The sequence below is a fragment of the Takifugu rubripes genome, chromosome 16, assembly GCF_901000725.2.
Source record: "Takifugu rubripes chromosome 16, fTakRub1.2, whole genome shotgun sequence".
Lineage (NCBI taxonomy): Eukaryota > Metazoa > Chordata > Actinopteri > Tetraodontiformes > Tetraodontidae > Takifugu > Takifugu rubripes.
The window spans coordinates 4,317,705-4,344,048 of NC_042300.1; the positions used below are offsets into that span (position 1 = coordinate 4,317,705).

Sequence of the window (26,344 nt, forward strand, 5' to 3'; positions counted from 1 at the left end):
CTAATGAAGAAGGGAAACATTTATTCCAATCATACTTTATAGAGTGCACACTTTCAAGTGGATATTAACACAGGTTCATTGTTTTATTTTTTAAATTGGTTTAGGTCGTGTGGGTTTATTTATGTTGACCGGGCGGAACAGTGTAAATTCCGGATTACGAAAAAAAAAAAAAAGAAAAGGTCATGAGCGACTTCAACCCTCGCCTTAGTTATGTTGCTAAACTTAAAACTACTAACTATAGTTTGCTGTGGCGATTGAAGTTAACGTAACACTACAATTTCCAGAAAGAATTCGCCGGATCTCCCGTCGAATCGGAACAAAGATACTGTAGAAGTTTCCACGGCTCGTGGAAAGAGTGAGAACAGTAACGTCGCTTTAGCGCTGCCAAGTTTAAGGACACTCGGCGGAATATTCACGATTAAAAGAGAGTGAGTAATAGCGATTCACGATTTTTTTTAACGTCACGTCTCGTGCACGAAGAAAAAAAACCTTTGTAAAAACATTCGGACCAGAATTAAACTTGGTCATTTAATTCTGTCACATGCGGGTTGCTAACGTCCGCGGCTGTGGCTAATGTTGCTAATCTAGAATCCATGAATCGAAACTACATTTTATGTGTAATTTCTTCCACAAAATAATATTGCCAATAAATAAAATAATTTTTAAACCAATGGGATCAGTTCTGGACCCCACGAGTGGCTAAAGTAATGACGATATTGACATTAAACAAATATAATTTTTAGTGTTGTCCAGGACCAAAATTTTACTCTATCTAATGTACATAATATTTAAATAAGGTTTAAGGTTCAAAAAATTCAGCACAAATTGTAAAATGAATTGCACTGCATTAGTTGTAGACTTATAGAATATGTCATTTCTGCCAGTCAGTAAAAATCTACATTATCTGCTGTCTATATTAAAATTCTATTTTTATAGAACGTGTTAAGCGTAACAATGCTTACCATGTCTTTGTGATGTGCTCTGTATCAGTTTTGCTGACAGGTAACGTCCAGTATCCACACCGCTAGCTTGGTGTTAGGTGATTATGTGTACCTGGGAGGCGTGAAGTTGCCAAAATGTCATCACTCCAAGGATTTCCAGTAAGAGGAGCGGATATAACACTCATCATCGCCAAGGTCCACTTGCATCCGCTTTGTGCGCTTGTGGAGTTTTGGGGAAAGTTTTGCCAGGAGAGTAGGGCAGAATACGAATCCTTGGCCAAAGACATTCAGACTGCTGGAAAGAAATTTCAAGAGTTTGAAGGAAAACATGGTGACCAGTGCTTGGTTCAGATAGATGGCACTTGGTACAGATGTCGCATTGTATCGAGAAGTGATAACAAATACAGTGTGTTCCTCATTGACAGAGGAATGACGTACAGCACCATCACTTCTAACCTTGCATGGGGAAAGAGTAAGTACTTTCAGCTACCACCTGAAGTGGAATATTGTGTGCTAGCTAACACCTTGCCCCTCTCAAACGACAATAGGTGGTCTCCTATAGCTCTAGAATTCCTGAAATATCTTCCTGGAAAATCTGTTTATGCACATGTGCAAGATGTATTCGTAGCACACAGAACATTTCTCCTGGACATCCCTTCTATATCGAAGCAGATGTGTGATCTGGGAATGGCCAGAAAGCTGTCTCCAGAGCTGTTTCGGGACTTTGTTGTAACGTCACTGCAGCCTCAAAGTAATGCTCAAGCATTTTCCGAAGCCGAACACGTCTCCACGGGAGCAAGTGAAAGTCTGCATCGGCAAGATGTCTTCTTGTACCCTGAAATCTCAGCTGGCAGCATTGAGACTGTTGTTGTCACCCATGTGATCAACCCCCACCGGTTCTTTTGCCAGCTGAAGGTATTCTCTAAAGAACTGCAGAAACTGTCTGACCACCTCAGCCTTTACTGCGAGGGTAGAATGAGCAGGTGCAGCGTGAGTCCAGAACTGATTGGTTTTCCATGTGCCACGAGAAGGAGTGATGGCAGATGGTGCCGCTCTGTTCTACAACAGGTTTTCCCAAGTGGGAAAGTGGTGGAAGTATTAAATGTTGACTGCGGTAATAAGGAATGTGTCCAAGTTGAGAACGTGAGTCCCCTGGCTGCAGAGTTCTTCAGGATGCCAGTTGTGACGTACATCTGCTCCCTTTATGGAATTGCGGACAGGTGTGGTGGCTGGACAAGCAGCCAGATCGACTTTCTGAAGAGTCTTCTTCTCAACAAGACGGTAATTGCCAGATTTGAGTATCAGAACATCTGTGAGGGGGTCTACTTCGTCACGCTTCACGGGGAAGACAACGTGAACTTGAACAACTTGTTTGGTTCCAGGAAGAGCTGTTTGCTGGAAGATTTTGCCAGCCCAAGAACACCGTACGACCACAGTCAACATGAGCAAGTCAGAAAAGAAGGGGAGAGAGAAATCCACACAATAGTGGAGATGTTGCCCTGTGAAGACCTTCCTCTGAACTCCTCTCAACCAGCCATCGTGCAGCACGCGTCCAATCCATCAGAGTTTTGGATTCAAACATTCAACTATGCAAATGAGTTAGAAGAGCTGATGGAACGTATCAAAAGTCTTTACAAAGATCCGTTGAAGAGAACTTTAGTGTCAAATCCTGCAGTCGGGCTCTATTGTGCTGCCAAGGCCGAAGATGGGGATTTCTACAGAGCCAAGGTGGTCGAGGTTGTTGATGAGAAGCACATTCAAGTGTTCTTTGTAGATTATGGAAGCACAGAAGTGGTTTATAGGAGCCACATCCTCGCTCTCCCCAGGGAGTTCAAAATGCTTCCCTGCCTTGCCCTCAAATGCACCCTGGCTGGCGTCAAACCCAAAGCTGGAGAATGGAGTCACAGGGCCAGTGAATACTTCAGACACGCGGTGCTGAATGCAGCTGTGAACGTTCACGTGGCGGACAAACACAATGGGGACTTGGCGGTCTGGCTGACACTCGATAAAGCAAAAGGTGAAAAGGATGTCGGTGCTCTGATGTGCATGGCTGGTTTCGCTGAAAAAGCTGAGCTGACTAGACGGCCCCAAGACGGGACGAATGCTCTCTGTGCTGGTCTTCCTCCCTCACAGCTCGACCGCAGCAGCCCACATGTAGACAGTAGCCACCAAACGTTACTCCCAAACCAGCACACTCCTCCTCCCCCCACCAGTAAGGAAGGAACTATTGCTTTCAAGATGTCCGTGTTTCCTGTCGGAAGTGTCCTTGATGTCACCGTGTCCTACATCGAAAGCCCAAGTAACTTCTGGTGCCAATTGTTGCACAATACAGGAACCTTGAATTTACTTATGCACAACATCCAGGATTACTATAGAAACAGCAATTTTCAGCCTGTTGTAGACGCGGCTTGTGTCGCTCGTCGCCCTGAAAATGGACTGTGGTACAGGGCACTTGTAGTTCACCGCTACAAGACGCCCCACGTGAAGGTGTTGCTCGTTGACTATGGCCAGACAGAGGAGATCCCCCTCTTTGACCTGAGGAGCATCAGTCCAGAATTCCTCACGCTTCCCAGCCAAGCTCTTCGATGCAGTCTGCTGAACCCCATTGACCCCATTTCTGTCGCAATGGAGTGGAATAAAGAAGCAATAGCAAGTTTTGAGGGCTTCGTGGAAACCACTGCATCCAGCTTTGTGATTTTAAAGTGCACCATATTTGCTGTCATGCACAACGAAGAAGGCGTTGTGTTCCACATTGTGGATCTAGCAACTCCTTTTGAAAGCACCTCCAGCACTATGGCCAACATGTTCAAGAGTGCAGCTGCTAAAAAATACCCCCCAACCTCCGTCTGTCTTGACACGTACTTCTACTCCACTCACAACATCAGAGTGGGAACAGAGGAACAGATGACGGTGACATGTGTGAACAGCGTTGGGGAATTCTTTTGCCAGCCCAACAGGAACGCTGATGTAATTATTAACCTCAAGATCAAACTCAACAAACTCTGCCAACAGCTGGAGAACACAAAGTGCCCGACAGGTTTGGGGATGCTGTGCTTTGCTAAGTACACCGACAGACAGTGGTACAGAGGGCAGATCAAGGCCACGACGCCGGCTGTCCTGGTCCACTTTGTGGATTATGGAGACACCATTGAAGTGAAAAGGTCTGACTTGCTTCCGGTTCCTAAGAAGGTAAACGATATCATGTCAGTGCCTGCCCAGGCGGTCCTGTGCCGTCTCTCTGACGTCCCCGTGGATGTTCCCCGTAAGGTGAACAGGTGGTTTCAGTCCAACGTGACAGAACGTTCATTTAGGGCCCTGATAGTGGCCAGGGAATCTGACGGGACGCTCCTGGTTGAGCTGTATCATGAAAAAACTCAGATCAATGCTGAGCTTAAAAAGCTGTTTCGGGTTGAGGCGCTCACAGATGAGCGTGCTGTTCAGCAGAGTCGCGGAGCAGCTCCAACCACGCCGCGGACAAAAAGTCGCCCCCCGATTGCAAAGGCAACTCGCAACGTGCAGGACACTAAAGTGACTGTGGACTTGGACCAGAAGCCAACGCGCCACTTTTGTGAAAACAGCCAGAAGGTCAAACCCGCTCCATTAGAGCTGTACAGACCTCCCCACCAAAGATCTCCAAGCAATACACGAAATTGTTCGAGACTAGCAGGTTCTGATGCTAGACCAAAAGATAGACTAGTCACTGAAACCAGACTGTTAAAATCCAAGATATCAGACCCAAAGAAAAAAGTTGTAGAAAAACTCCCCACACTGAAAGACCTGCCCTCAAAGTGCATCCAACCAGGACTGGAAGCTGAGGTTTACGTCTCCTATTGCCACAGCCCTTCAAGCTTCTACGTGCAGCTCGTCAGAGACGAGGATGAGCTGACCTCGATGGTGGCGAAGCTCAACGATCCGGAGTCCGCTCCTCAAGCGGTCATCAGCCAGGTGCAGCCGGGCGACCTCGTCCGGGCAGAGTTTGCTGAAGATTCCTCCTGGTATCGAGCCGTCGTCAGGGAAACCAGCAGCAGCACAACGGCCGTCGTCGAGTTTGTGGATTTTGGAAACGTAGCGAGAACGCCGTTGTCAAAGATGAGAACGCTGGAGAAACATTTCCTGCAGCTTCCCATCTTCACCATCCACTGTCTCCTGCACGGTGCTGCAGAGGAACCCCTGGATCCAGACGCTACCTGCGTGTTTGTGGCAAAAATGAGTAGCAACGCAGAAAAGGTGTTCAAATGCAAGTTTATAAGGCAGCGTGGATCCATGTGGGAGGTCAGTCTTAATGGCGGTTGCCTAGACGACCTATGTAAATCACCTTCTGCCCCTTCAGAAATTCTGGAAGACTCTGCCCCGGCGGCTGACATCAGCAGGGGCTCGGAGAACCTGCAGAAACCTTTGCCTGGTTCCCCGCGTTATAGCCAACAAGACTTTGGACAAACCTCGGAGGTCTGTGTCTCGTCTGGAAATGATAATGGAGTGACCACAGAAGAAGAAAAAATCCAATGTTTTGTGGAAATGGAAACTAGTAGACGAGTGATAAATGAAGCTCTGGAAACAACGTGGAAGAGCTCAACATCTGAGCGTGCTGCAGTTGGTCCGAGTCCTGAATATGAAACTCCTCAGCAGCCTGGCTCAACATTAATGGAGTCGCCCCGAGCAGAGGATCAGATGGAACATCCAGACTCGCCTCAGACAGGCGGCCGTGAAGCAGAGAACCACGCAGAGCTTCATCTCCCTCCAACTGAAAGGAAGCCATCCAGCCCAGGAGGACATCTTCCTTTGGAGCCGCCGGAAGGAGACGGGGATTCAAAAAATGAGATGACAGAAAAGCCTTTGAGAGAAACTTTGCATGTTGAGGTGGTGAGCAGAACCACGTCTGTTGCAGGAGCTGAAGAGCGTCTGTCAGGAGATGTTGAGGATCAAAAGGCTCCTCCACGGTGCCACAACGATGACCAAAGTATTGAGTTAATGAGCTTTGACCAGACGAGTCCAGAAAGCCATGAAGAGGAGGCTGCTCCAGCACCAGGCCCAACAGAACAAGATGATTTAAACACTCCAATGGAGCAGAATCCTACAGAGGACGTGGATCATTTAGAGGTCGACCTCATATGTCTCCATGGAGACGATAACAACTGCATCTGCTTTGAGACCAGTGTTGACAATGAGAGCTTCTCTGGTAAGCTGCATCTTTACTTATTTAAAATCGACTAGTGCAAATATGGAGTTTCTGTTTTTCCTTTGTGTCTTCAGGAGTGAAGGCAGAGAACACCAACAACCCACTTCCTGTTGCCAAGATTAAACCTGTTCAGAGCACAACCACAGCGAAAATGGTGAATTCCATCAAAACACACACACACGCACACACACACTTTGGTACTGAACTGATCTTAATGTGAGATGTGAGTGGACCGGGCTGATTGTTGGACTTTTGTTCTTGCGAAGGTTCCCCGTGAAGCTCTTGGTCTTCTAGCAGTTCAGACTTCTGAAACATACTTGCAGGAGGTACTGGCTTCAGCTTTGGTCTGTTGTTTTAAAAACCTGCATCACAAATTAAAATGATTTTTCTTTAGTTTTGCCCTCTTGATAAGGAGTCGGTGTCCCCTTCCTCTGTGTTTCCTCCACCTGGTGAGAAAATCTGCATATGCTCAGGCTGGAAAAAAAGACTTTACTTTAAAGAAAGTTGTTAAAAGGCCTAAATATCATTGAAGACGAAGGAAAAGCAACTTTAAATTCACAAATGCCCTAAAATCTTTGTAGGTGATCCCTCATGGCAGCAGGCTAAAGGTGAAGAGGTGTCAGGTGCTTCCATAGATGTCCTGGTCCAGGTATTTTTATAGTATTTTAAGTATTGAACATGTTTCCTGGATTGAACAAATCTTCGGTGTCATTGATGGACCTGTTCTCTTTTAGAATGACTGGATGACTGAAGGGGAGACCCACCCTTGTCGGGACACTAATTTAGGTTTGACTTCTCATTGGGCGGGTCTTTACAGGCTATTTATGTTGTGTTATTAAACGTCTGTCTTTCTGTCTGCAGCCCTGCATGTTGAGGCAACAGCAAGTGCGGTGAACACCAGCCCGGACCTCCATCCAGATCAGGTAACACGTCTGTCCTGGAGCTGCCGAATCTGCCACATCTGAGGCCTCAGCATCGTCTCTCTTCTGTTGCTCAGGGTGACGAGATCACAGGGCCCCTTCGTCCGGTCGAAGAGGCCCGTTTGGCAGACGCCTGCTCAGGTCTGAGGCTTTACACGCCCTCTTACGTCCCTTTATAGTGAATGATGGATTAACTTGATTGGGTTGCTCTAATGTACCGATCCAGACGAGGGTGGTGGGAGCAGCTGTGAGGCTGCAGCTGAATCTGTCTGTGGGGCAACAGAGGAAACGGTACGTTTAAACTGGTTAAAGGAACCTCAGCTGAAACCGGAACCTGCAGCCTTATACTTATTTGCTTTATTTTTAGGTCCCAGTGGAGTCAGTGTTTCCTCAGGATCAATCAGTCGGTGAATCGTCGTTTTACCCCATTGTTTTAATTAAAAATGGTTTGGTTTGACCTTATTTGAGGAAATGTTACTGATGCCTCGACTGTCTGTCTTTCTGCAGCGTTGCCATCTGAGACGGAACAACAGGCCCAAAGGAGTTCTGGCCCAGAAGTGGTACTGGAGTTCAGTCTGTGAGCGTCCACAATGACCCACATCAGAGTCGCAGTACTGACAAGTGTCTGCTTTCAGAAGGAGCTGGTGGAAGAAGCCACGTCACTCGTGGAAGAGATCCACCTGGGGGACGTCAGCGCAGGTAATCCCCGGTGGGACACCTCCATTTAGGATCCATAAGTTTGCTTCTGATCGACTGTTAAATTAAGTCTGCTTATTTTAGTTTTTCCTCTTGTTTTTTAGACCCACAGCCAGAAGCAACAGTCGAATCAGAGTCTGAGATTCTGCAGCAAACTCCTCTAAAACAGGCCTAAGTAATTATCAAGTGACGTCTGTAGGAAGGTTCAGTCAGAACAACTCAGAGTTTAAGTATTCTATTCCTGTATTTTACATCATTTTAATGGTCTGTTCATTTTCAAGGACGACACTGAGACTCTCTTAAGGAGGAAAACCACTGTGGTGAGTGTTGGGAATTATCTGTCTACAATTACAGGAGAGCACTGGAGCCCAGCAAGCAGACTGCATTTAAACCGCTCTCCCAGTTCCAGATGCCCACAGGAAACCGTTTTTATGTGTACAAGTTTTAAACCGTTAAGTAAAACGTTTACTGTAGTTGTAATTACCGGTTTGTGCCGGAAGGGGGAGACACGTGATCACTTCCTCGCTGATGTGGCGAAAACGAGTCTCGATTTTTTTTTTAACTTTGTTGCTCTTTTTCAGTTACAGCTAATAAAAATGCTTATTTTGTTTTAGATGCACAGCTGACAAAGATCTCTCGTCGGTCTCTGGCCATTTATGATGCCTTTGAGGGAGGAGTGACCACCAGCATTCTTTTTTTTCCCCATCTGAGTTAGAAGTTTAACTTGAATTGGTCCAAACTGCTTTTTGAGTTTTTTTTTCTTCTAGTTCCTGTTTTGTCACCTGCTTTGATGGCAATGTTGACGTAATAGAGCAACCTGGGCGGGTTTCCTTTGGGCCCCAGGCCAACTATTGTTCAGATAGAGAAAGACTTGTTGGCCAGTAAGAATCAACAGAGTTGACAGTTGGTGTGTTTGTGCTCAGTGTTTGTGAGTCCTGCTGCCTCCCAGATGATCCGGATGAACGCCTCCTAATTCTTCGTTGAGGTTATAAATCTTTTGTTTGACTTTGAAAAGCAATTTCTGATGAACCGTTTTGTAATTTTGTGCACATTCATGCTCAAGATGTTTCTGTTGGCACAATAAACATTACAAAGGTTACGTTTCCTCCCTCCTCTTTGACCCAGTAACACTCATTACTCAGATGTGTGACTGTGGTGTGACACACAAACGGTTATTTTGACCTTAAAAACACTATTGGGACTAAAACTTGATCACTTGGAACCATTTTTGAGCAGAAGCCAACTAATAGATGTATATCAGGATTTGCTTTGGTTTTGTTGTAAAATAAACCACAAAGCTGAATAAAAACAGGCCAAGATCCTCTGAAAGTATGTCTAGAAGCACGTTTAAAAGCCTCTTGATGTGAGTATTCAACAAGGCGATGAGATGCATTAGTACGGGAACCAGTTTATTGGAAATGGAAGAAGGCTGCCTGTGCGGCATGATTAACAGTACTGAGCGATCGAGGCACGTGGTAGCAAGATTGAAAAATGACGTTAGTGTTTTTTTTAATATTGTGATTACACAAATCCTCAACTCCCCCCCCCCCCCCCAATAAAATATTATTTAAAAACCTCACTGCAATCATATTGAAGCTGAAGCTATGACAAACTTTTAAAAACTGATGGTGTGAAAAATCATCAGGTTTGACTTGTAGCATCTCCGGTGCTGGTGAGGTAGAGAGCGCCGCTCCTGCTCGCTCCTGGCGGTCATCTTTAAGGCCTGGCGAGGGTGTGTAGCACTGGGTGAGGCAGCTCACATGGCCGACTGGAGCAAAGTGATATTCGTTCCTTTGATGAGGTTTTCGTCCTGTCCGTCGATCAGAGGGTCCCACTGATCAAAGTTTCTGTCCAACCCTACAAAAGCCAAGGTCAGACGCCGTTTCAGCGAGTGTTGCAGAGGCAGCTGGCGACGTGTGATGGCTCTTACTCAGATGGCGCTGCAGGAAGGCGAGCGTTGCTTGGTTGGAGAGGTCGATGGCCACCTCGGGGTCAATCTCTCCTTTCAGCTTCATCAGCTTCCCGATCCAGTGACCTGTCAGGAAGGTGAAGTCGGGGAAGCTCTGGTGCACCGTTCCCCTGGTGAAGGAAGGCAACGTTAGATCTGTTTCACCGACTGATGACGGCTGTGCCTGCGGTACCTGATGGTGATCATCTTGCGCTGTGCGACGGGAGAGTCCAGCTTCCTCATGCGACTGATGTTCCCCGCCCACTGGAACTTCTCCGAGTTGATGAAAAAGAGCGGCTGCTTGACCCTGGGAAAGGTCTCGTCCTCCAAAGGGAACATCCAGGCGTCCAGCGCGATGCCACACCTGAACAAGGAGAAGTCCCGGTCACGTCCCAACACCAGATCTGAGAGCAGAAACTTTTAATACACATACTTGAACCGCTCCTCCTTGCTGAGGGCTTTGACCACTGTTGCGCCTCCGAAGGAATGACCCACGATGGCTATCCGACACAGATCCATGGAGTTCTGGAAGCAGAGAGACGAGTGTGATAATCTACAGTTGTTCTTTGGGGGAATAATCATAATTGGTTACCTCTAAGGCGGACATGTCAAACTTTGTCTGCAGAACGTTTTGTAAAGGACTTCCTGAGTTGAGCTGAGTGAGTTTCTCCAGAGCCAGAATGCATTCATCTGCTCTCTGATTCACCTGTGGATGAAAGCAAAAATGTTCACCGTTGACATCACGGTCGGCCCGAGAAGGCCAACACCAGATAAAAGATTGGCAGAGGCTGTATCAGGAAGAGCTGTGGGTACAACGTTCAGATGTTGTGCAATCCACCTGTTTGTTTCTGACTGAGAACTCATTATCTTCTTGCTGCAGAGGCGTGTAGTACAGCCACTCTTTAACCAGGCTTTCTGGCCCCGGGGAAGACTGCTTAGAGGCAGCTTGCTCCAGCTGGCTCTTCTGATGAAAATAATAGGTCGCTGAGGCTGACTTATCCCTGTGTCAACCCAGAAGACATGACAGTAAGACCTGCGTCAAAGGTTTCTGGCTTCACTGAAGCCAGAAATTCTGTCTTGGTAACTTTTATACAGGAGCAGCTTGTGTAGTACTATGTCACTCCACAAGGTGACGCTAACACACACAGAAGAGACGTCACCTTTGACCTCGCTGCTGGGTTTCAGAGACCTGGGCTGTTTCTGAAACCACACACTCGTTCACTACTCACGACATGGGGGACATGGATTGAGTGAACTACGTAGCGCACTCAATTTATAGTTAGCATTCGGACAACGGCGTCATTTACGGCGCACGTAAAGTGACGTCATGGTGTCGCATAATAATTACGAACCGGTCGCCGGGAAAAGTGGCCAGGTCCATTTAATTATTTTAACCCATCAGAAATACATTGAGCAGTCATTTTATGAAAATGCAATATTTTACCCTATAATTAACTTTATATAATACAATGAAATATTAATGTCAATAATAATACAATAATAACTACTTATTACCTAAAATAATTAGTGTCCCTTGACATTTTCAAGCCAAGACGTGAGGGCACATTCTCAAGTTATATTCCGCTGTAGTGAAAACATTTAATAAAGCAATTTTTCATCAAAAAATGGATCAAGAGCTACTTTTCATCTTTGTAAATATTCTTTTACTGAGATTCTGTCGCCTGGTGAGGAACAGACGATTCCGAAGAACAATTTTAAGTGAGGGGCGGGGGGATCAGTGGAGATTGATTGATTTTTTTTATTTACACATTTATGTTGTAATATTTTAAGATGATCATATTGGACCCCTACTGAAAAAAAAATCTTATTTCCAAAAATTTCATATATCAAACCACACAGTAGAAATTACGTTAAAAATGTATCCCATCAGTATCACGTGATACCGTAAAGGCTGATGGGATACATTTTCCGAGTTAGGGTGCTCGCTTGTACACTACTTTTCGCAGTGCATTGTGGGATACATTGAGTGCACTAGATAGGGTACAGCGATGCTCACTAACAATTCGGACACTATTTCAAAATGGCGTCCACACTATTGAGTGCACTATGTAGGGTATAGGGGGTGGTTTAGGAAACAGCCGCGTTGTGTGACTCACCTGTGCTCGACAGATGCCACAATAAAGCCCTGAGAAGCCAACTCTATGCATACAGCTGAATATAAAGTCCTGGGAAACAGAAAAACGTTATTGTCCACCATGTAGAGTGGAAATGAGCGACGGAAATGAGGTTTAAGAGTGTGCCAGTACCTAAAAGCTCCGAGTCCATGAGAGAAGATGACTACAGGATATTTGCCATTGTGCTTGAACGGAGCATCCAAACAGGCTGGAATCTTAAAAGAGCCTGAAATCAACCAACACAATGATGCAGGCAGGCAGAATTCTACCACCAATTCTTTCCATGTTGGTATTCTGTATCTGACTTTTGCCACAGTGAAACCTCAAAGCTTCCGTTCTAGATAAATCATGTTCTAAAAATGCAGGTGTGGTTCTTTAAAATGTCTTGATACCATCAATATGCAAAAACTAACCAACTTGATCCTGGACCATGTGTGGAGATGCAAGTCTGAGATAAAACACATATAAAATACAGATTACCGTAGAGATAATTTAAAATCCTCTCGCTGAGGGTTCTGTTGATCTTCATAAAGTCTGCCAGACCATTAAAATACTCTCTGCATGGGATCCAGTCGGGTTTTTCTGCTCCTTCTGGCTCTTGACACGGATAGTAAAGGCGGAAAAAGCTGCCCTGTGAAGTCGACACACACAAGTCCACAACCTTCTCGTCTGTGACTGAAAGGGGCTTTTCTTGGGGCGGTCAGGTGTTTACCTGGGCAGTGTGGTCCATCATGACATCGGTGCAGCCCACAGCTTCAGGGCCTTTGCCTGGTGGGATGCCCAGTTGGTTACTGCTGCCGTTGCCCATGGCCAGAAGGCTGGCTGTGTACCTCCTCTGGTCTGTGGAGATGCAGAAGAACCTCATAAGCAGATCTAGATGGACCTCATAAGCAGATCTAGATGAACTAATCTCCGACCATGAATGACTCGTGATAATGACGTGACTAAACCACAAAACACGAGCTCATTTTTTGTCTTTTTATAAACGTGTCGTTAATGATCAAAGTCCTTAAGCTACATGAGGTTTCACCTTTATCAGCTGAAGATTGTCAGTGATAAAGGTATCATTTTTGCTTCTAATTCGTGCTTGACAAAGTTAAGTGAGGTTAAAACCAATATACGAGTTTAAGTCGCCTGTTACTACAGCGTCTTTCATGCGTTGTCGCTCCAACTCTACTGGTCATTCGCGTATTCAACATCAAAAGCAGTCTGGAATATAAATCTTTGTCTACCTGCCTTCACCCAATCGTAAATCCTCTTGACTAAAAGTTGTATAACTCCCCCATGAGAGAACATCGACCCAGGTAAAAGCGAGCTGTCATCGGCGGCTCCAGGGTAACTCTCAGTCCTCACAACACAAATCGAGCCTCAGCAATTGCCTTTGTGAGAAGACAACTCTCATGCTGTGGCGACCGACGGTTTCGCAACACAATTATGCCACAAACTTCGCTTTCCGATGGCATGTTGGGAGTGGTCTGACAGCGGCTCATCGACGATGAAGCTGGCTAATCGCTGCTAGCATGGGCAGGGCACCAGCCAACTTCAGCGCGACTCTTTGGCCACGGTTCATTCCACATTACACCCGATAAGGCCATGCACCACATAGTTGCCAACAACACGTTAATTATGTGTCAACGGTGTAATACAGTCCTTATGGTTTATTTAACGTTTTGTCGTAAATGAGCGTGAACTGTCGTGTTTACGGCTCGGTCGCTCCAGCCAATCCGGTTGTAGTCCGCGAGCACGCGCATCTATTGACAACGTTTTAATTTATGTATTTATTCAGATTTTGTCGGCATGATTTTTGTATCATAAATACACACATATACAAGTGTGATTTTTATAATCAACATTGAAACATACGTGCGAAGCTATTTTCTGAATGAAAAACAGCTCTGACTGTAGGGGGCAGCAGAGGGAGACGAGTAGGAATCGGAGCCTCGAAGAAGAAGAAGTAGTGATGAGGATGTTGTGCTTGTTTGTGACTATCTAAGTGCAAATTGAATATTCTGCAGCTTTCAAAATGAAACTGGTGAGTAAATCCTCCGTAATTAACGCAGGAAGGTTGGTAGTTGCTCTAAACACGCCGTCAGTACCAGCCACCGCGCAAGCCACAGCACAAAGCATCTTTATTTGTTCACTCCATTAGCCATAAACAGCTAGGTAGCTACCGGATCAGATGAGGAAATTATTACTTAAAAGAGGCTGCAATACACCAGAAATCCCATTACTTAGACGATGGGTAATGGTTTGTTTTTCCCCTCTCCATGCTTGATCATAATATAAAAATATTGGCTGTATTAAGAGCAGATGGTTGCTGTGAGGTGTTCATTTAGCTCCTGCTATAAGCTAATTACTTATTGTCTTTTTTTCTGTCTCTCTAGTATTGTCTGTCGGGTCATCCTACTTTGCCTTGCAATGTTCTCAAGTTCAAATCGACCACTATTATGCTGGACTGTGGCCTGGACACCACCTCTGTCCTCAACTTTCTGCCACTTCCTCTCGTACACAGGTGAGTCGCTCACTTCGTCATTGGTTTCCATGTTTCTCAGGTGATTTAAGTTTTTTAATGCTACAGATGCTACTTTGTAGTCTTTTATTTATCTTTTACTCTTTCTGCTGGGGGGATCTTCACCAGCCCAAGACTCTCAAAGCTACCTGGCTGGAACTCCAAGGATGGAACATTGAATTTAGAAAAGGTGTGTATCTGTTACCTGAAGTTTTATGCTTTCTGTGGGAACAGGACATAAAAAAATGTTAATTTCTTTCTCTTAGGAGCTGAAAGAATGTGCAGGGAGAGTTTTTGTGGATTCACAGCCAGAATTCTGCCTCCCTGAGGTAAAATGAGCAGGGTTGGGGACCTGACCATTAACGTTGATATTCATGGGCTTCTCATCAAACGTGAGTCTATTTTGAGATTTCCTAAATCATTCTTGGTTATTCTCTCCACAGAGAGAACTGCTTGATTTATCTACCGTTGATGTCATCCTGATCTCCAACTACCACTGCATGATGGCGCTGCCCTACATCACCGAGCACACAGGCTTCACCGGGACAGTATATGCTACAGAACCCACCTTACAGATTGGCAGGTATAGACATACAAGACACGGAAATATCATCATATTGGTTCCATTAAAGTTCACATGAGTGTCAAACTGCTTTGCTCATTCTACATTATTTAATCCAAGTTTAAATTTCAAGAACAATGTGGTAAAATAAAACAGTCAAACACTGGCTGATCTTATATTGCAAATGTTAAAATTTAATTAATAAATCTCAAATGTGTCAGAAATGCTGTTATTTTTCCTCAGATTGTTGATGGAGGAGTTAGTGAACTTTATGGAGAGAGTTCCCAAAGCTCAGTCTGCCACCTGCTGGAAAAATAAAGAAATACAAAGGTAGATTAACTTGAAATGCTCAGATTGTACAGCGAGAGAGAGAGAATAATGTTTTATAAATGACAAAATATCCCACCACTCTCCTTGTAATGCTGTTAATGTTGTCATTTGACATAGGCTCATGAATTGAACCGTTGTGTGAATATAACAGGATGCTCCCTGGATCTCTGAAGGATGCAGTAGATGTTTGGACTTGGAAGCGATGCTACAGCATGCAGGAGGTCAACTCAGCCCTCAGCAGGGTGCAGCTCGTGGGCTACTCCCAGAAAGTGGCAAGTTCCTTTCCTTCAGTCTTGAGACCAATGCTGTACTCGTCACACAGTCCACCAAGGGAAACCTCCTCCCTCGTCTGATGACTTTTGTCTTGCTTCAGGAGTTGTTTGGAGCCGTGCAGGTCTCTCCTTTGAGCTCTGGTTACTCACTGGGCAGCTCAAACTGGATCATCCAGTCTCATCACGAGAAAGTTTCATACGTTTCAGGTTCATCTCTGCTCACCACACACCCGCAGGTGGGTGGGCTAAACATGGCTGGACATTATCCAGACGACCTGAGAGATGACCCTGTGGTGTTTTTCAGCCAATGGACCAAAGTTCCCTGAAGAACAGCGACGTCCTGATCCTGACAGGCCTCACGCAAATGCCGACTGCCAACCCAGACGGCATGCTGGGAGAATTCTGCAGCAACCTTGGTCGGTTGAGGCGGCGTTGAATGTTAACCGATGTGGTGTCATCTTTTAATGTTGTAAATTTCTGTTGCTCCTGCAGCCATGACGATTCGAGCAGGAGGCAACGTGCTGGTGCCCTGCTACTCCTCGGGGGTGATCTACGACCTGCTGGAGTGTCTGTACCAGTTCATCGAGAGCGCCAGCCTGGGGACCACGCCCTTCTACTTCATCTCACCCGTTGCAAACAGCTCGCTGGAATTCTCCCAGATCTTTGCTGAATGGTCAGTAGCTGCGGCGTCTGCATCGCTGGGACATGTAGTTTCATTTGAGCACGTGCGTTTGTGCATTTCTGAACCCATCTACTGCATTTTTATGTTCTTTTAATCACAGCTGGTCATTTGAAATAAAAGGCCACTAGATGGCACTGTCACGGGGTTATACTGTAATGACTTAAATAGATGTTTGGTCCATTTTTCTCTTTTGATACGTTTTTAATCATTCATTTGTTTACAGGCTTTGCAACAACAAACAATCAAAGGTTTATCTTCCAGAGCCACCATTCCCTCATGCAGAGGTGAGTCAAGGGAAGAGCTTTCAGAACTTGTAATGTGTTTGCCAGGTTGCTTGTGTGCTGGCTGTGGACACCTTCAGTTTTCTCATTAAAGTTAGCTTGCAGCGCTAACAGAGTCCTTCTGTTGCAGCTGATTCAGACCAACAAACTGAAGCACTATCCCAGCATTCACGGAGACTTCAGCAGCGAGTTCCGGCAGCCGTGCGTCGTGTTCACCGGCCACCCATCCCTTCGCTTCGGGGACGTGGTCCACTTCATGGAGCTGTGGGGCAAATCCAGTCTCAACACCATCATCTTCACAGGTACACACAGCTTTGGCGAAGACGTCGCTCTGTAACGCTCGCCGTCTCAAAGAGCCGGTGTTGTCCCTCTTTTAAACACCAGAGCCAGACTTTTCCTATCTGGATGCTTTGGCTCCATACCAGCCGCTCGCCATGAAGTGCGTCTACTGTCCCATCGACACGCGGCTCAACTTCCATCAAGTGTCAAAGCTGCTCAAGGAAGTCCAGGTAGGAGCTCCTGTTACTGGGAGGTTCTAGATTCAGTCACAAAACTGCTACAACCAGACAAAACCACATCTGCACCACCCACAACATCATCTGATTCCTCTCTGCAGCCCCTCCACGTGGTCTGTCCTGAGCAGTACACCCAGCCCCCGCTGACCCAGTCCCATCGCTCTGACCTGATGCTGGAGCTGCAGCCCCCGCCCATGCCCTACAGACGCTGCTCTGTGCTAAATCTGCCCTTCAGGCGGCGTTACGAACGTGTCTACATCATGCCCGAGGTGAGGAAGAACGCAGTTATCCTGAAAGGATTTGGCAGCAGATGCGGAAGGCGTGCTGAGACGGGGTAACGATGTGGTTTTCATGCGTGCAGCTGGCCAACTCTCTGGTGCCCTCTGAGGTGAAGCCAAGTGTCGCCATCGCCACCGTGTCTGCCATTCTGCACTCAAAAGACAACAAGCACACGCTGCAGGTGAGCACATTGGAGATTTAGGCCTCACTAATGCGTCACAGGTGATTAGCTCAATCGCTCGCATGTTTTCCTGCGTTTCCAGTCGGTGCCAAAACCCCCTCCGGTTCCTCCAACCAAGAAGAGGAAGCGCCTAATGGATGAGCCTCCGGTGGTGCCGGCCCCCAAGCGCCTGCTGAGCGGAGTCGTTCCCCTGGAAACTTTCCTGACGACCCTGCAGAAGGTGTGTAATCACGTCCAGCACTGTCGGGATGAGTCTGTTTCTGGAGGTGGACTCTCAGTGACAGAACGTTTAGTTTGGATTAACTTCACTTTTTAAAGCTAAATGATCTTCATCTGTGGCGGCCTGCAGCACGGCATCACAGAAGTGAAGGTGGAGGAGACGGCAGACGGTCACATCCTACACCTGCAGGCTGAAGACACGCTGATCCAGCTGGAGGAGGACGGGACACACATCGTGTGCGACAACGAGCCTCTGCGGACGACGTTGAGGGATCTGGTGGTGCGCTTCCTGCAGAAACTCTGAGCTGGATGTTTGACACGAAGGATTTATTTCATTTTGCAACATTTGCAGTAGTTTCTGTTTAACACAGCTCTATTTTGTAAAAATGTCATTTTTGTAATAAATATCTTTAAAATGAGTCTGACAATTTTTCATCCCGAGTTACGGAGACTGTTTAAGATGCTTTGTTTAAGAAATTTGCAGCAGTCAAATCATTGACTTTTCATTTTTAAATTTGGAAGGGGAACCTGAACAAATATGAACTTTACACCAAAATGAAGATTCAAGTATGAATTGGGAAGTTGAATATTCAGATATTTGTGAGAATTCCTGAGACAAATACTAGAAATTCTTTGAAAATCAACACATTAAAATGGCACCTACTGTATATGGATGGGTAATGTCGATTTTACCGCCCCCATGTGGACAAAGTTCACAGTCACCAGAGGTGGATAGAAACGATTGTGTCGCTTTGGAAGTCAAAGTAAATTTTACTTAAGGAAAATGGTGAAAGGTCTCAGAGATTAATTTAATTAATCTGGATCCTGTCGTTTGTGCTGCATCATCAATGGGCGCACAAGATTTTGGGTCTTTGGGTCGTAAAGTTATCTCCATGCGCGGAATTTTTGACACAAACTTTTGATCTTTTTTGATCACACCGTTAATAATCACGACCGAATTGACTTAAAAGTCGAAAGGAAAAGAATCACATGCTATTACTTTATTGATATTTATCCTCTTCACACGTTCTCACCAACTTCCTTCTTTCTGTGTTACACTCAAATTGATCCCCGGAACAACAAAACAGAGAAAAAAACTTCCTTAAATGTTCTAAGGTATCGCCGCCTTCAGAGCTGCATACTGACCTCCGACCCCGTTGACCCACTCAACTTGACTCTACCGGCAGCTTACTTTACCTAATATAATGTATTTCTGTATGTATTTTCTATGATCTATGCCTATTCTCTCCTCTCCTCCTCTCTCTTTACCCAGCCATCAGCAGGAGGGTCCCGTTACATAAGCCTGGACCTGCTCAAGGTTTCTTTCTGTTAAGGGGGAGTTTTTCCTTACCACTTTTGCTTGTCTGGGGTCAGACCCTGGGATTCTGGAAAGCGCCTAGAAACAATTTTGATTGTAACAGACGCTATATAAATAAAGATTGATCATAACCTCGTGATGGATGTCCTGTTTTTCCTGTATGAGGAGCTGCTAAGAGGGGATGCTGTAGCACATAGGCTCCTGATTGTTCTTCAAATGAGGATGTGTACCATGAGGCCTTCCTCCTACTTCCATTTTTGGTAATAACTGGAATCTATACCATTTGGTTGGCGCTATTGTGTTATGAGAAGAATGTGTTTACTTGACTTTATAAGAAAGGGCTACCGAAGTAAGCACTTTAGAAATCTTCACCATTTGGACAACGAAACCTCCCTCGGGCAAGCTGCAGCGTCCGATAGATACCTGACTGTTCTCTCCAATAAACATCTCTTATAACCAAGTCGGAGTCTACGAAAATTACTTCCTCATCAACAGTCCAGTTGACACAGAAAACTACCTTAAATAGACACGCAAAACACAACGATGGCTGGGATCAAAGCATATAGACTTTGTTCAGTCAAAACATTAAAGAAATACCAAAGCCATTTCGAAAGACATACATGAAGACATCAAAGTCAAGATGGATTAAAGAATCTTGAAAGACAAAGGTATAGTCAAAGCTTCCCTGCTCAATATACTAACATTAAACAACTGTGCAACATTGGCTGTTGAGCTGTCGTACAGAGCAGAAATGGGCATCTCTTCACGTAAACGCAAACGTGAGGAATCCTCAAAATCAGGTGACTACACCATCAGAGAAGCCAAATCCATGTTTTTCATGCTGGTCTGATTCATTTGTACAAAAGTTTAAAGCAGACTGGTTTTACCTCACAATCAGAGAACAGCACCAGTCCAACCACCAGCAGAGGGGAGGACAGTAGGCCGGTGTGCAAAAAGAGGAAGGTCAGCTCTGAGTGCAGGGGAACGGTTTGCAGCAAACCCACTCCTCGAGTGGGACCGAAGGAGGTGTCAAACCGGGGCAGAAAAAGAAAGGCCCAGTCAGACCCAGAAGCACCCAGGAAGAGACAGAAGCCTGAAGCAGTGACGGTTCCCCACAAAGTGTTCTCTTTTCCTGACCTGCGGCCATCAAGCACAGCAAAGCCCAAGCATATCTTGGAGCCCATCAGCAGAGGTGAGGTTATTGTGGAGGGTGCGTGTGTGTTTGTGTTTGTGTGCACTACAGCTGTAGTAAATCTGTATTTGCAGAAGAATATGAGAAACACTACATCGAAGTTTCACAGCTGGGAGAAGGAGGTTTTGGAACGGTGTATTGCGGTTATAGAAGGGATGATTTATTTCCAGTAAGTATTTTTATTTGAATCACACCAAACACACATACACATATAATCATCACTGATCTCCTTGACACATGATTTTTTTCTTGCAGGTGGCAATCAAGCACATCGATAAAGACTTGGTCAAGTACCAGCCAGTGGTAAGGCTAACTTTGAGCCTACCATCAGCTGTTGAGCTTAGTGTGGAGCTGTTCCTTTTTCATTGATGACCAGCAGTAAACCACAGACGAGCATGTTGTGTTCCTCTCTTCAGGTGATAAACGGTGAGCAACGCTGCGTCCCAATGGAGATGGTACTGATGGTGATGACACCAGGGGACTCTGTAGGGGGAAATGCAGTCGTATCCCCATTAGCATGGACTGACCTTGATTATGAAGTCCTACTGATCATGGAGAGGCCAGAGAACTGCATGAACCTGTTCGACTACAACAATGGCCAAATAGACGAACGCCTGGCTAAGGTAATAATGCTGGCTATGGTGTTAGGGTGGACCGCCTCCCACCGCTGCAGAGCTCAGTCTGATAATATCTTTGGATGTTCTTTAACTCTTCTTTCTGTCCATCAGGAATTCATGAGGCAGCTGGTAGAAGCTGCAATTCAAATCCATAAGGCAGGCGAATTCCACGGCGATCTCAAACCAGAAAACATTCTAATCCAACTCTATGATGCTTGGCGCATTCCTCGAGTGCGCGTCATTGACTTTGGTTGTGGCTGGTTTGTGATGCCGGGATATCGCGGCTATGTCGGTACGGCTGAACTCATGCTGACATCTGATTTGGAGCTTTTCAGTGGACACTTTAATTCAAAACCTCTTTCTTTTCCCACAGGAACCTATTGCTTTAGACCTCCAGAGTTTAACCACCAGGAAATCTATGAAGCTGGCCCGACCACCGTCTGGCAACTCGGCTGCATCCTCCTCCAACTACTCAGTGAAAATACTGACTTGTTTATAACAGGGATGCAGCACTGTGAACATTTCCTCATGTACACCATAATGGAGTTGAAAGTGTCTGAAGGTAAAGAGATGCTACTGATTCTTTTCTTTATTAATATTTTGCAATTTTCTTGCTAATGGTCACTTTTTTCTCTGTCTACCCTCCTCAGACTGTAAGACGTTTTTGAAGAGCTGTTTGCTAGTCAACCCGGATCAGCATCTTACCCTGGGACAGATGTGGTGCCACCCGTAGTTCCATTGTCAGCTGATGTCCCTCTATTTTACTTTAATTTTCAGGAAATGTGAACCTCATAATGATATGTCACCATTTATCACTACTGTCTAAATAAACACACTATTTTCCTACATCTCACAATACCTGAGAAAATGACTGGTGTCTGGTCTCTGCTTTGTTTCTAGGTAACTATTTTAATTATACACCCAGCCCAGATGGGCCAACATAGGGACCATGTGGTGGGCTTGGGGCTGGGTGAATGCTTTTAGAAGCTACTCAATAAATGTTACCCATGTTTTGGTGTCGAACTGCTGAAAAAAACAAGTCTGAGGCTCTGATCCAAAAGAAACCCAGGTGGCCTTGACAGACATTTATTTAGTGTAACTTTTAATAACACACCATTATTCATTCTAAACATTGAGAAAAAAAATCAGGCTTTTCTAACTCTATGTTGTTAATTCAGGTACCAGAGGAGCATTTGTCAGGACCAGAGTTTAGTGTCTCCTGTACAGGTTTTTGTCCCTGTCTTCATCACCTCATGTTTTATTTTGAACTCTGGTGGGTGTCATCCGCATCTTCCTGACAAGTCTTCCTCCTGTGTAATTGGGTAACGTTTCTGTTCCGTCTCCCTCCACCTCCTCTTTATAAGCCGTTTCTTCGCCCTTCCGTCTCGGATAGACCGCTCCGCTCTCAGAATGCTGGTCTACTTGTGGTCCCTAGAGTCTCTAGGGGTAGAATGGGGGGCCGTGCATTTAGCAACCAGTACGCTCCCTGCTATGGAACCTCACCTCTCCTCTCCTCTCCTCTCCTCTCCTCTCCTCTCCTCTCCTCTCCTCTCCTCTCCTCTCCTCTCCTCTCTTCTCCTCTCCTCTCCTCTCCTCACCAAGTAGACAAGTGATGTTATTTCTTGTGTAGTTTTTCTGCCCCCCCCTTCTGTATTCATCTAAAGAATTACATGTGAAGTTTGAGTGGTAAGAAGCTCCACCATCAGAGTTTCAGCATTTAATCCTCACAATCTTGCAAAAGGGCTATATTTTGTAACCAGCGAGTTCAGAACTGAAGAAGCCTTCTTGATAGAAGGCGAAACGTCTTCAAAAGAGAAGAAAAACAGTCCAGTTGACAAAGAAAACTACCTTGAATAGACACGCAAAACACAACGATGGCTAGGATCAAAGCATATAGACTTTGTTCGGAGTCAAAACATTAAAGAAATACCAAAGCCATTTCGAAAGACATACATGAAGACATCAAAGTCAAGATGGATTAAAGAATCTTGAAAGACAAAGGTATAGTCAAAGCTTCCCTGCTCAATATACTAACAATAAACAACTGTGCAACATTGGCTGTTGAGCTGTCGTACAGAGCAGAAATGGGCATCTCTTCACGTAAACGCAAATGTGAGGAATCCTCAAAATCAGGTGACTACACCATCAGAGAAGCCAAATCCATGTTTTTCATGCTGGTCTGATTCATTTGTACAAAAGTTTAAAGCAGACTGGTTTTACCTCACAATCAGAGAACAGCACCAGTCCAACCACCAGCAGAGGGGAGGACGGTAGGCCGGTGTGCAAAAAGAGGAAGGTTGGCTCTGAGTGCAGGGGAACGGTTTGCAGCAAACCCACTCCTCGAGTGGGACCGAAGGAGGTGTCAAACCGGGGCAGAAAAAGAAAGGCCCAGTCAGACCCAGAAGCACCCAGGAAGAGACAGAAGCCTGAAGCAGTGACGGTTCCCCACAAAGTGTTCTCTTTTCCTGACCTGCGGCCATCAAGCACAGCAAAGCCCAAGCATGTCTTGGAGCCCATCAGCAGAGGTGAGGTTATTGTGGAGGGTGCGTGTGTGTTTGTGTTTGTGTGCACTACAGCTGTAGTAAATCTGTATTTGCAGAAGAATATGAGAAACACTACATCGAAGTTTCACAGCTGGGAGAAGGAGGTTTTGGAACGGTGTATTGCGGTTATAGAAGGGACGATTTATTTCCAGTAAGTATTTTTATTTGAATCACACCAAACACACATACACATATAATCATCACTGATCTCCTTGACACATGATTTTTTCTTGCAGGTGGCAATCAAGCACATCGATAAAGACTTGGTCAAGTACCAGCCAGTGGTAAGGCTAACTTTGAGCCTACCGTCAGCTGTTGAACTTAGTGTGGAGCTGTTCCTTTTTCATTGCTGACCAGCAGTAAACCACAGACGAGCATGTTGTGTTCCTCTCTTCAGGTGATAAACGGTGAGCGACGCTGCGTCCCAATGGAGATGGTACTGATGGCGATGACACCAGGGGACTCTGTAGGGGGAAATGCAGTCGTATCCCCATTAGCATGGACTGACCTTGATTATGAAGTCCTACTGATCATGGAGAGGCCAGAGAACTGCATGAACCTGTTCGACTACAACAATGGCCAAATAGACGAACGCCTGGCTAAGGTAATAATGCTGGCTATCGTGTTAGGGTGGACCGCCTCCCACCGCTGCAGAGCTCAGGCTGATAATATCTTTGGATGTTCTTTAACTCTTCTTTCTGTCCATCAGGAATTCATGAGGCAGCTGGTAGAAGCTGCAATTCAAATCCATAAGGCAGGCGAATTCCACCGCGATCTCAAACCAGAAAACATTCTAATCCAACTCTATGATGCTTGGCGCATTCCTCGAGTGCGCGTCATTGACTTTGGTTGTGGCTGGTTTGTGACGCCGGGATATCGCGGCTACTCCGGTACGGCTGAACTCATGCTGACGTCTGATTTGGAGCTTTTCAGTGGACACTTTAATTCAAAACCTCTTTCTTTTCCCACAGGAACCTATTGCTTTAGGCCTCCAGAGTTTAACCACCAGGAAATCTATGAAGCTGGCCCGACCACCGTCTGGCAACTCGGCTGCATCCTCCTCCAACTACTCAGTGAAAATACTGACTTGTTTATAACAGGGATGCAGCACTGTGAACATTTCCTCATGTACACCATAATGGAGTTGAAAGTGTCTGAAGGTAAAGAGATTCTACTGATTCTTTTCTTTATTAATATTTTGCAATTGTCTGAACTTGTAATTAATGAATGCAGCTTTCTTGCTAACGATAACTTTTTTCTCTGTCTACCCTCCTCAGACTGTAAGACGTTTTTGAAGAGCTGTTTGCTAGTCAACCCGGATCAGCATCTTACCCTGGGACAGATGTGGTGCCACCCGTGGTTCCATTGACAGCTGATGTCCCTCTATTTTACTTTAATTTTCAGGAAATGTGAACCTTATAATGATATGTAACCATTTATCACTACTGTCTAAATAAACACACTATTTTCCTACATCTCACAATACCTGAGAAAATGACTGGTGTCTGGTCTCTGCTTTGTTTCTAGGTAACTATTTTAATTATACACCCAGCCCAGATGGGCCAACATGGGGACCATGTGGTGGGCTTGGGGCTGGGTGAATGCTTTTAGAGGTTACTCAATAAATGTTACCCATGTTTTGGTGTCGAACTGCTGAAAAAAACAAGTCTGAGGCTCTGATCCAAAAGAAACCCAGGTGGCCTTGACAGACATTTATTTAGTGTAACTTTTAATAACACGCCATTATTCATTCTAAACATTGAGAAAAAGAAATAAGGCTTTTCCAACTCTATGTTGTCAATTCAGGTACCAGAGGAGCATTTGTCAGGACCAGAGTTTAGTGTCTCCTGTACAGGTTTTTGTCCCTGTCTTCATCACCTCATGTTTTATTTTGAACTCTGGTGGGTGTCATCCGCATCTTCCTGACAAGTCTTCCTCCTGTGAAATTGGGTAACGTCTCTGTTCCGTCTCCCTCCACCTCCTCTTTATAAGCCGTTTCTTCGCCCTTCCGTCTCGGATAGACCGCTCCGCTCTCAGAATGCTGGTCTACTTGTGGTCCCTAGAGTCTCTAGGGGTAGAATGGGGGGTCGTGCATTTAGCAACCAGTACGCTCCCTGCTATGGAACCTCTCCTCTCCTCTCTCCTCTCCTCTCCTCTCCTCTCCTCTCCTCTCCTCTCCTCTCCTCTCCTCTCCTCTCCTCTCCTCTCTCCACTCCTCTCCTCACCAAGTAGACAAGTGATGTTATTTCTTGTGTAGTTTTTCTGCCCCCCCCTTCCGTATTCATCTAAAGAATTACATGTGAAGTTTGAGCGGTAAGAAGCTCCACCATCAGAGTTTCAGCATTTAATCCTCACAATCTTGCAAAAGGGCTATATTTTGTACCCAGCGAGTTCAGAACTGAAGAAGCCTTCTGGATAGAAGGTGAAACGTCTTCAAAAGAGAAGAAAAACAGTCCAGTTGACACAGAAAACTCCCTTGAATAGACACGCAAAACACAACGATGGCTAGGATCAAAGCATATAGACTTTGTTCGGAGTCAAAACATTAAAGAAATACCAAAGCCATTTCGAAAGACATACATGAAGACATCAAAGTCAAGAAGGATTAAAGAATCTTGAAAGTCAAAGGTATAGTCAAAGCTTACTGTTTTACTTCCGTTGTCATTTTTTACTGTATGTTCCAGCATGTGCCTAATAATACGGTGTGCCTTATGTATGTTTTAAATACAGAAAAAGCACCCATAACTGAGACTGTGCCTTTAAATACAGTGCGACTTATGGTCGTGAAAATACGGTACTCAATAAATGTTACCCATGTTTTGGTGTCGAACTGCTGAAAAAAAGTCTGAGGCTCTGATCCAAAAGAAACCCAGGTGGCCTTGACACACATTTATTTAGTGTAACTTTTAATAACATGTCTCAGACCTGAACCTGTACCATTATTGATTCTAAACATTGAGGGAAAAAATCAGGCTTTTCCAACTCTATGTTGTTAATTCAGGTACCAGAGGAGCATTTGTCAGGACCA

The 26,344-nt window shown here is 45.3% G+C and overlaps 4 protein-coding genes across 8 annotated transcripts; 3 read left to right on the forward strand and 1 right to left on the reverse strand.

Moving 5' to 3' along the window:
• The first annotated feature begins 188 nt into the window (after positions 1-188).
• tdrd6a (tudor domain containing 6a) lies at positions 189-8,832 on the forward strand. Of its 4 annotated transcripts, none has more exons than XR_965149.2 (16): positions 189-428; positions 991-6,117; positions 6,192-6,271; positions 6,384-6,443; positions 6,512-6,566; positions 6,699-6,766; positions 6,852-6,903; positions 6,979-7,040; positions 7,115-7,178; positions 7,264-7,328; positions 7,405-7,444; positions 7,545-7,614; positions 7,673-7,736; positions 7,838-7,908; positions 8,015-8,053; positions 8,348-8,832. XR_965149.2 is itself a non-coding variant. In XM_029849398.1 (16 exons), exons 2-14 carry the CDS (start codon positions 1,077-1,079, stop codon positions 7,906-7,908), a joined length of 5,772 nt encoding a protein of 1,923 aa, XP_029705258.1. In that variant the 5' UTR covers positions 189-428; positions 991-1,076; the 3' UTR covers positions 8,015-8,053; positions 8,348-8,832. The 4 variants fall into 4 exon arrangements, 2 of the variants coding, with proteins under 2 accessions (XP_029705258.1, XP_011610161.2); XR_003891234.1 differs by having other exon boundaries at positions 7,676-7,736; XM_029849398.1 differs by having other exon boundaries at positions 7,545-7,597; positions 7,676-7,736.
• Positions 8,833-9,121: 289 nt separating this feature from the next.
• On the reverse strand, positions 9,122-13,483 carry pla2g7 (phospholipase A2, group VII (platelet-activating factor acetylhydrolase, plasma)). Of its 2 annotated transcripts, none has more exons than XM_011611858.2 (11): positions 13,049-13,483; positions 12,529-12,656; positions 12,297-12,447; positions 11,949-12,042; positions 11,799-11,867; positions 10,520-10,682; positions 10,274-10,387; positions 10,115-10,206; positions 9,875-10,045; positions 9,664-9,812; positions 9,122-9,590 (listed from the first exon to the last, which is right to left on the reverse strand). In XM_011611858.2, the coding sequence occupies exons 1-11, from the start codon at positions 13,110-13,112 to the stop codon at positions 9,490-9,492; spliced, it is 1,296 nt and encodes a 431-aa protein (XP_011610160.1). In that variant the 5' UTR covers positions 13,113-13,483; the 3' UTR covers positions 9,122-9,489. The 2 variants fall into 2 exon arrangements, with proteins under 2 accessions (XP_011610160.1, XP_003971512.1); XM_003971463.3 differs by having other exon boundaries at positions 13,053-13,482.
• A 143-nt stretch (positions 13,484-13,626) lies between these two features.
• ints9 (integrator complex subunit 9) lies at positions 13,627-18,065 on the forward strand. Its single transcript, XM_003971462.3, has 17 exons — positions 13,627-13,848; positions 14,201-14,328; positions 14,455-14,515; positions 14,592-14,654; positions 14,769-14,908; positions 15,131-15,217; positions 15,369-15,489; positions 15,591-15,725; positions 15,794-15,905; positions 15,982-16,162; positions 16,395-16,455; positions 16,583-16,754; positions 16,837-16,961; positions 17,069-17,236; positions 17,329-17,427; positions 17,510-17,647; positions 17,777-18,065. Exons 1-17 carry the CDS (start codon positions 13,840-13,842, stop codon positions 17,948-17,950), a joined length of 1,974 nt encoding a protein of 657 aa, XP_003971511.2. The 5' UTR covers positions 13,627-13,839; the 3' UTR covers positions 17,951-18,065.
• A 5,194-nt stretch (positions 18,066-23,259) lies between these two features.
• LOC115253076 (serine/threonine-protein kinase pim-2-like) lies at positions 23,260-24,303 on the forward strand. The gene is made up of 4 exons (XM_029850006.1): positions 23,260-23,298; positions 23,714-23,920; positions 24,026-24,174; positions 24,288-24,303. Exons 1-4 carry the CDS (start codon positions 23,275-23,277, stop codon positions 24,301-24,303), a joined length of 396 nt encoding a protein of 131 aa, XP_029705866.1. The 5' UTR covers positions 23,260-23,274.
• Positions 24,304-26,344: the final 2,041 nt, after the last annotated feature.

Excerpts from the sequence above, each read along its gene's own strand:
- tdrd6a (XM_011611859.2), top strand. The coding sequence starts at position 1,077 with ATGTCATCACTCCAAGGATTTCCAGTAAGAGGAGCGGATATAACACTC. Across the intron at positions 6,272-6,383 it reads GCACAACCACAGCGAAAATG|GTTCCCCGTGAAGCTCTTGG; the intron begins GTGAATTCCATC and ends GTTCTTGCGAAG. Across the intron at positions 6,567-6,698 it reads CTCTGTGTTTCCTCCACCTG|GTGATCCCTCATGGCAGCAG; the intron begins GTGAGAAAATCT and ends AAATCTTTGTAG.
- LOC115253076 (XM_029850006.1), top strand. The coding sequence starts at position 23,275 with ATGTCTTGGAGCCCATCAGCAGAG. Across the intron at positions 23,299-23,713 it reads CTTGGAGCCCATCAGCAGAG|GTGATAAACGGTGAGCGACG; the intron begins GTGAGGTTATTG and ends TCCTCTCTTCAG. Across the intron at positions 23,921-24,025 it reads TAGACGAACGCCTGGCTAAG|GAATTCATGAGGCAGCTGGT; the intron begins GTAATAATGCTG and ends TCTGTCCATCAG.
- ints9 (XM_003971462.3), top strand. Across the intron at positions 16,755-16,836 it reads CAACACCATCATCTTCACAG|AGCCAGACTTTTCCTATCTG; the intron begins GTACACACAGCT and ends TTTAAACACCAG. Across the intron at positions 17,428-17,509 it reads ACAACAAGCACACGCTGCAG|TCGGTGCCAAAACCCCCTCC; the intron begins GTGAGCACATTG and ends CTGCGTTTCCAG.
- pla2g7 (XM_011611858.2), bottom strand. The coding sequence starts at position 13,112 with ATGTTCTCTCATGGGGGAGTTATACAACTTTTAGTCAAGAGGATTTAC. Across the intron at positions 12,657-13,048 it reads TTACGATTGGGTGAAGGCAG|ACCAGAGGAGGTACACAGCC; the intron begins GTAGACAAAGAT and ends GCATCTCCACAG. Across the intron at positions 10,683-11,798 it reads GTGGCATCTGTCGAGCACAG|GGATAAGTCAGCCTCAGCGA; the intron begins GTGAGTCACACA and ends GGGTTGACACAG.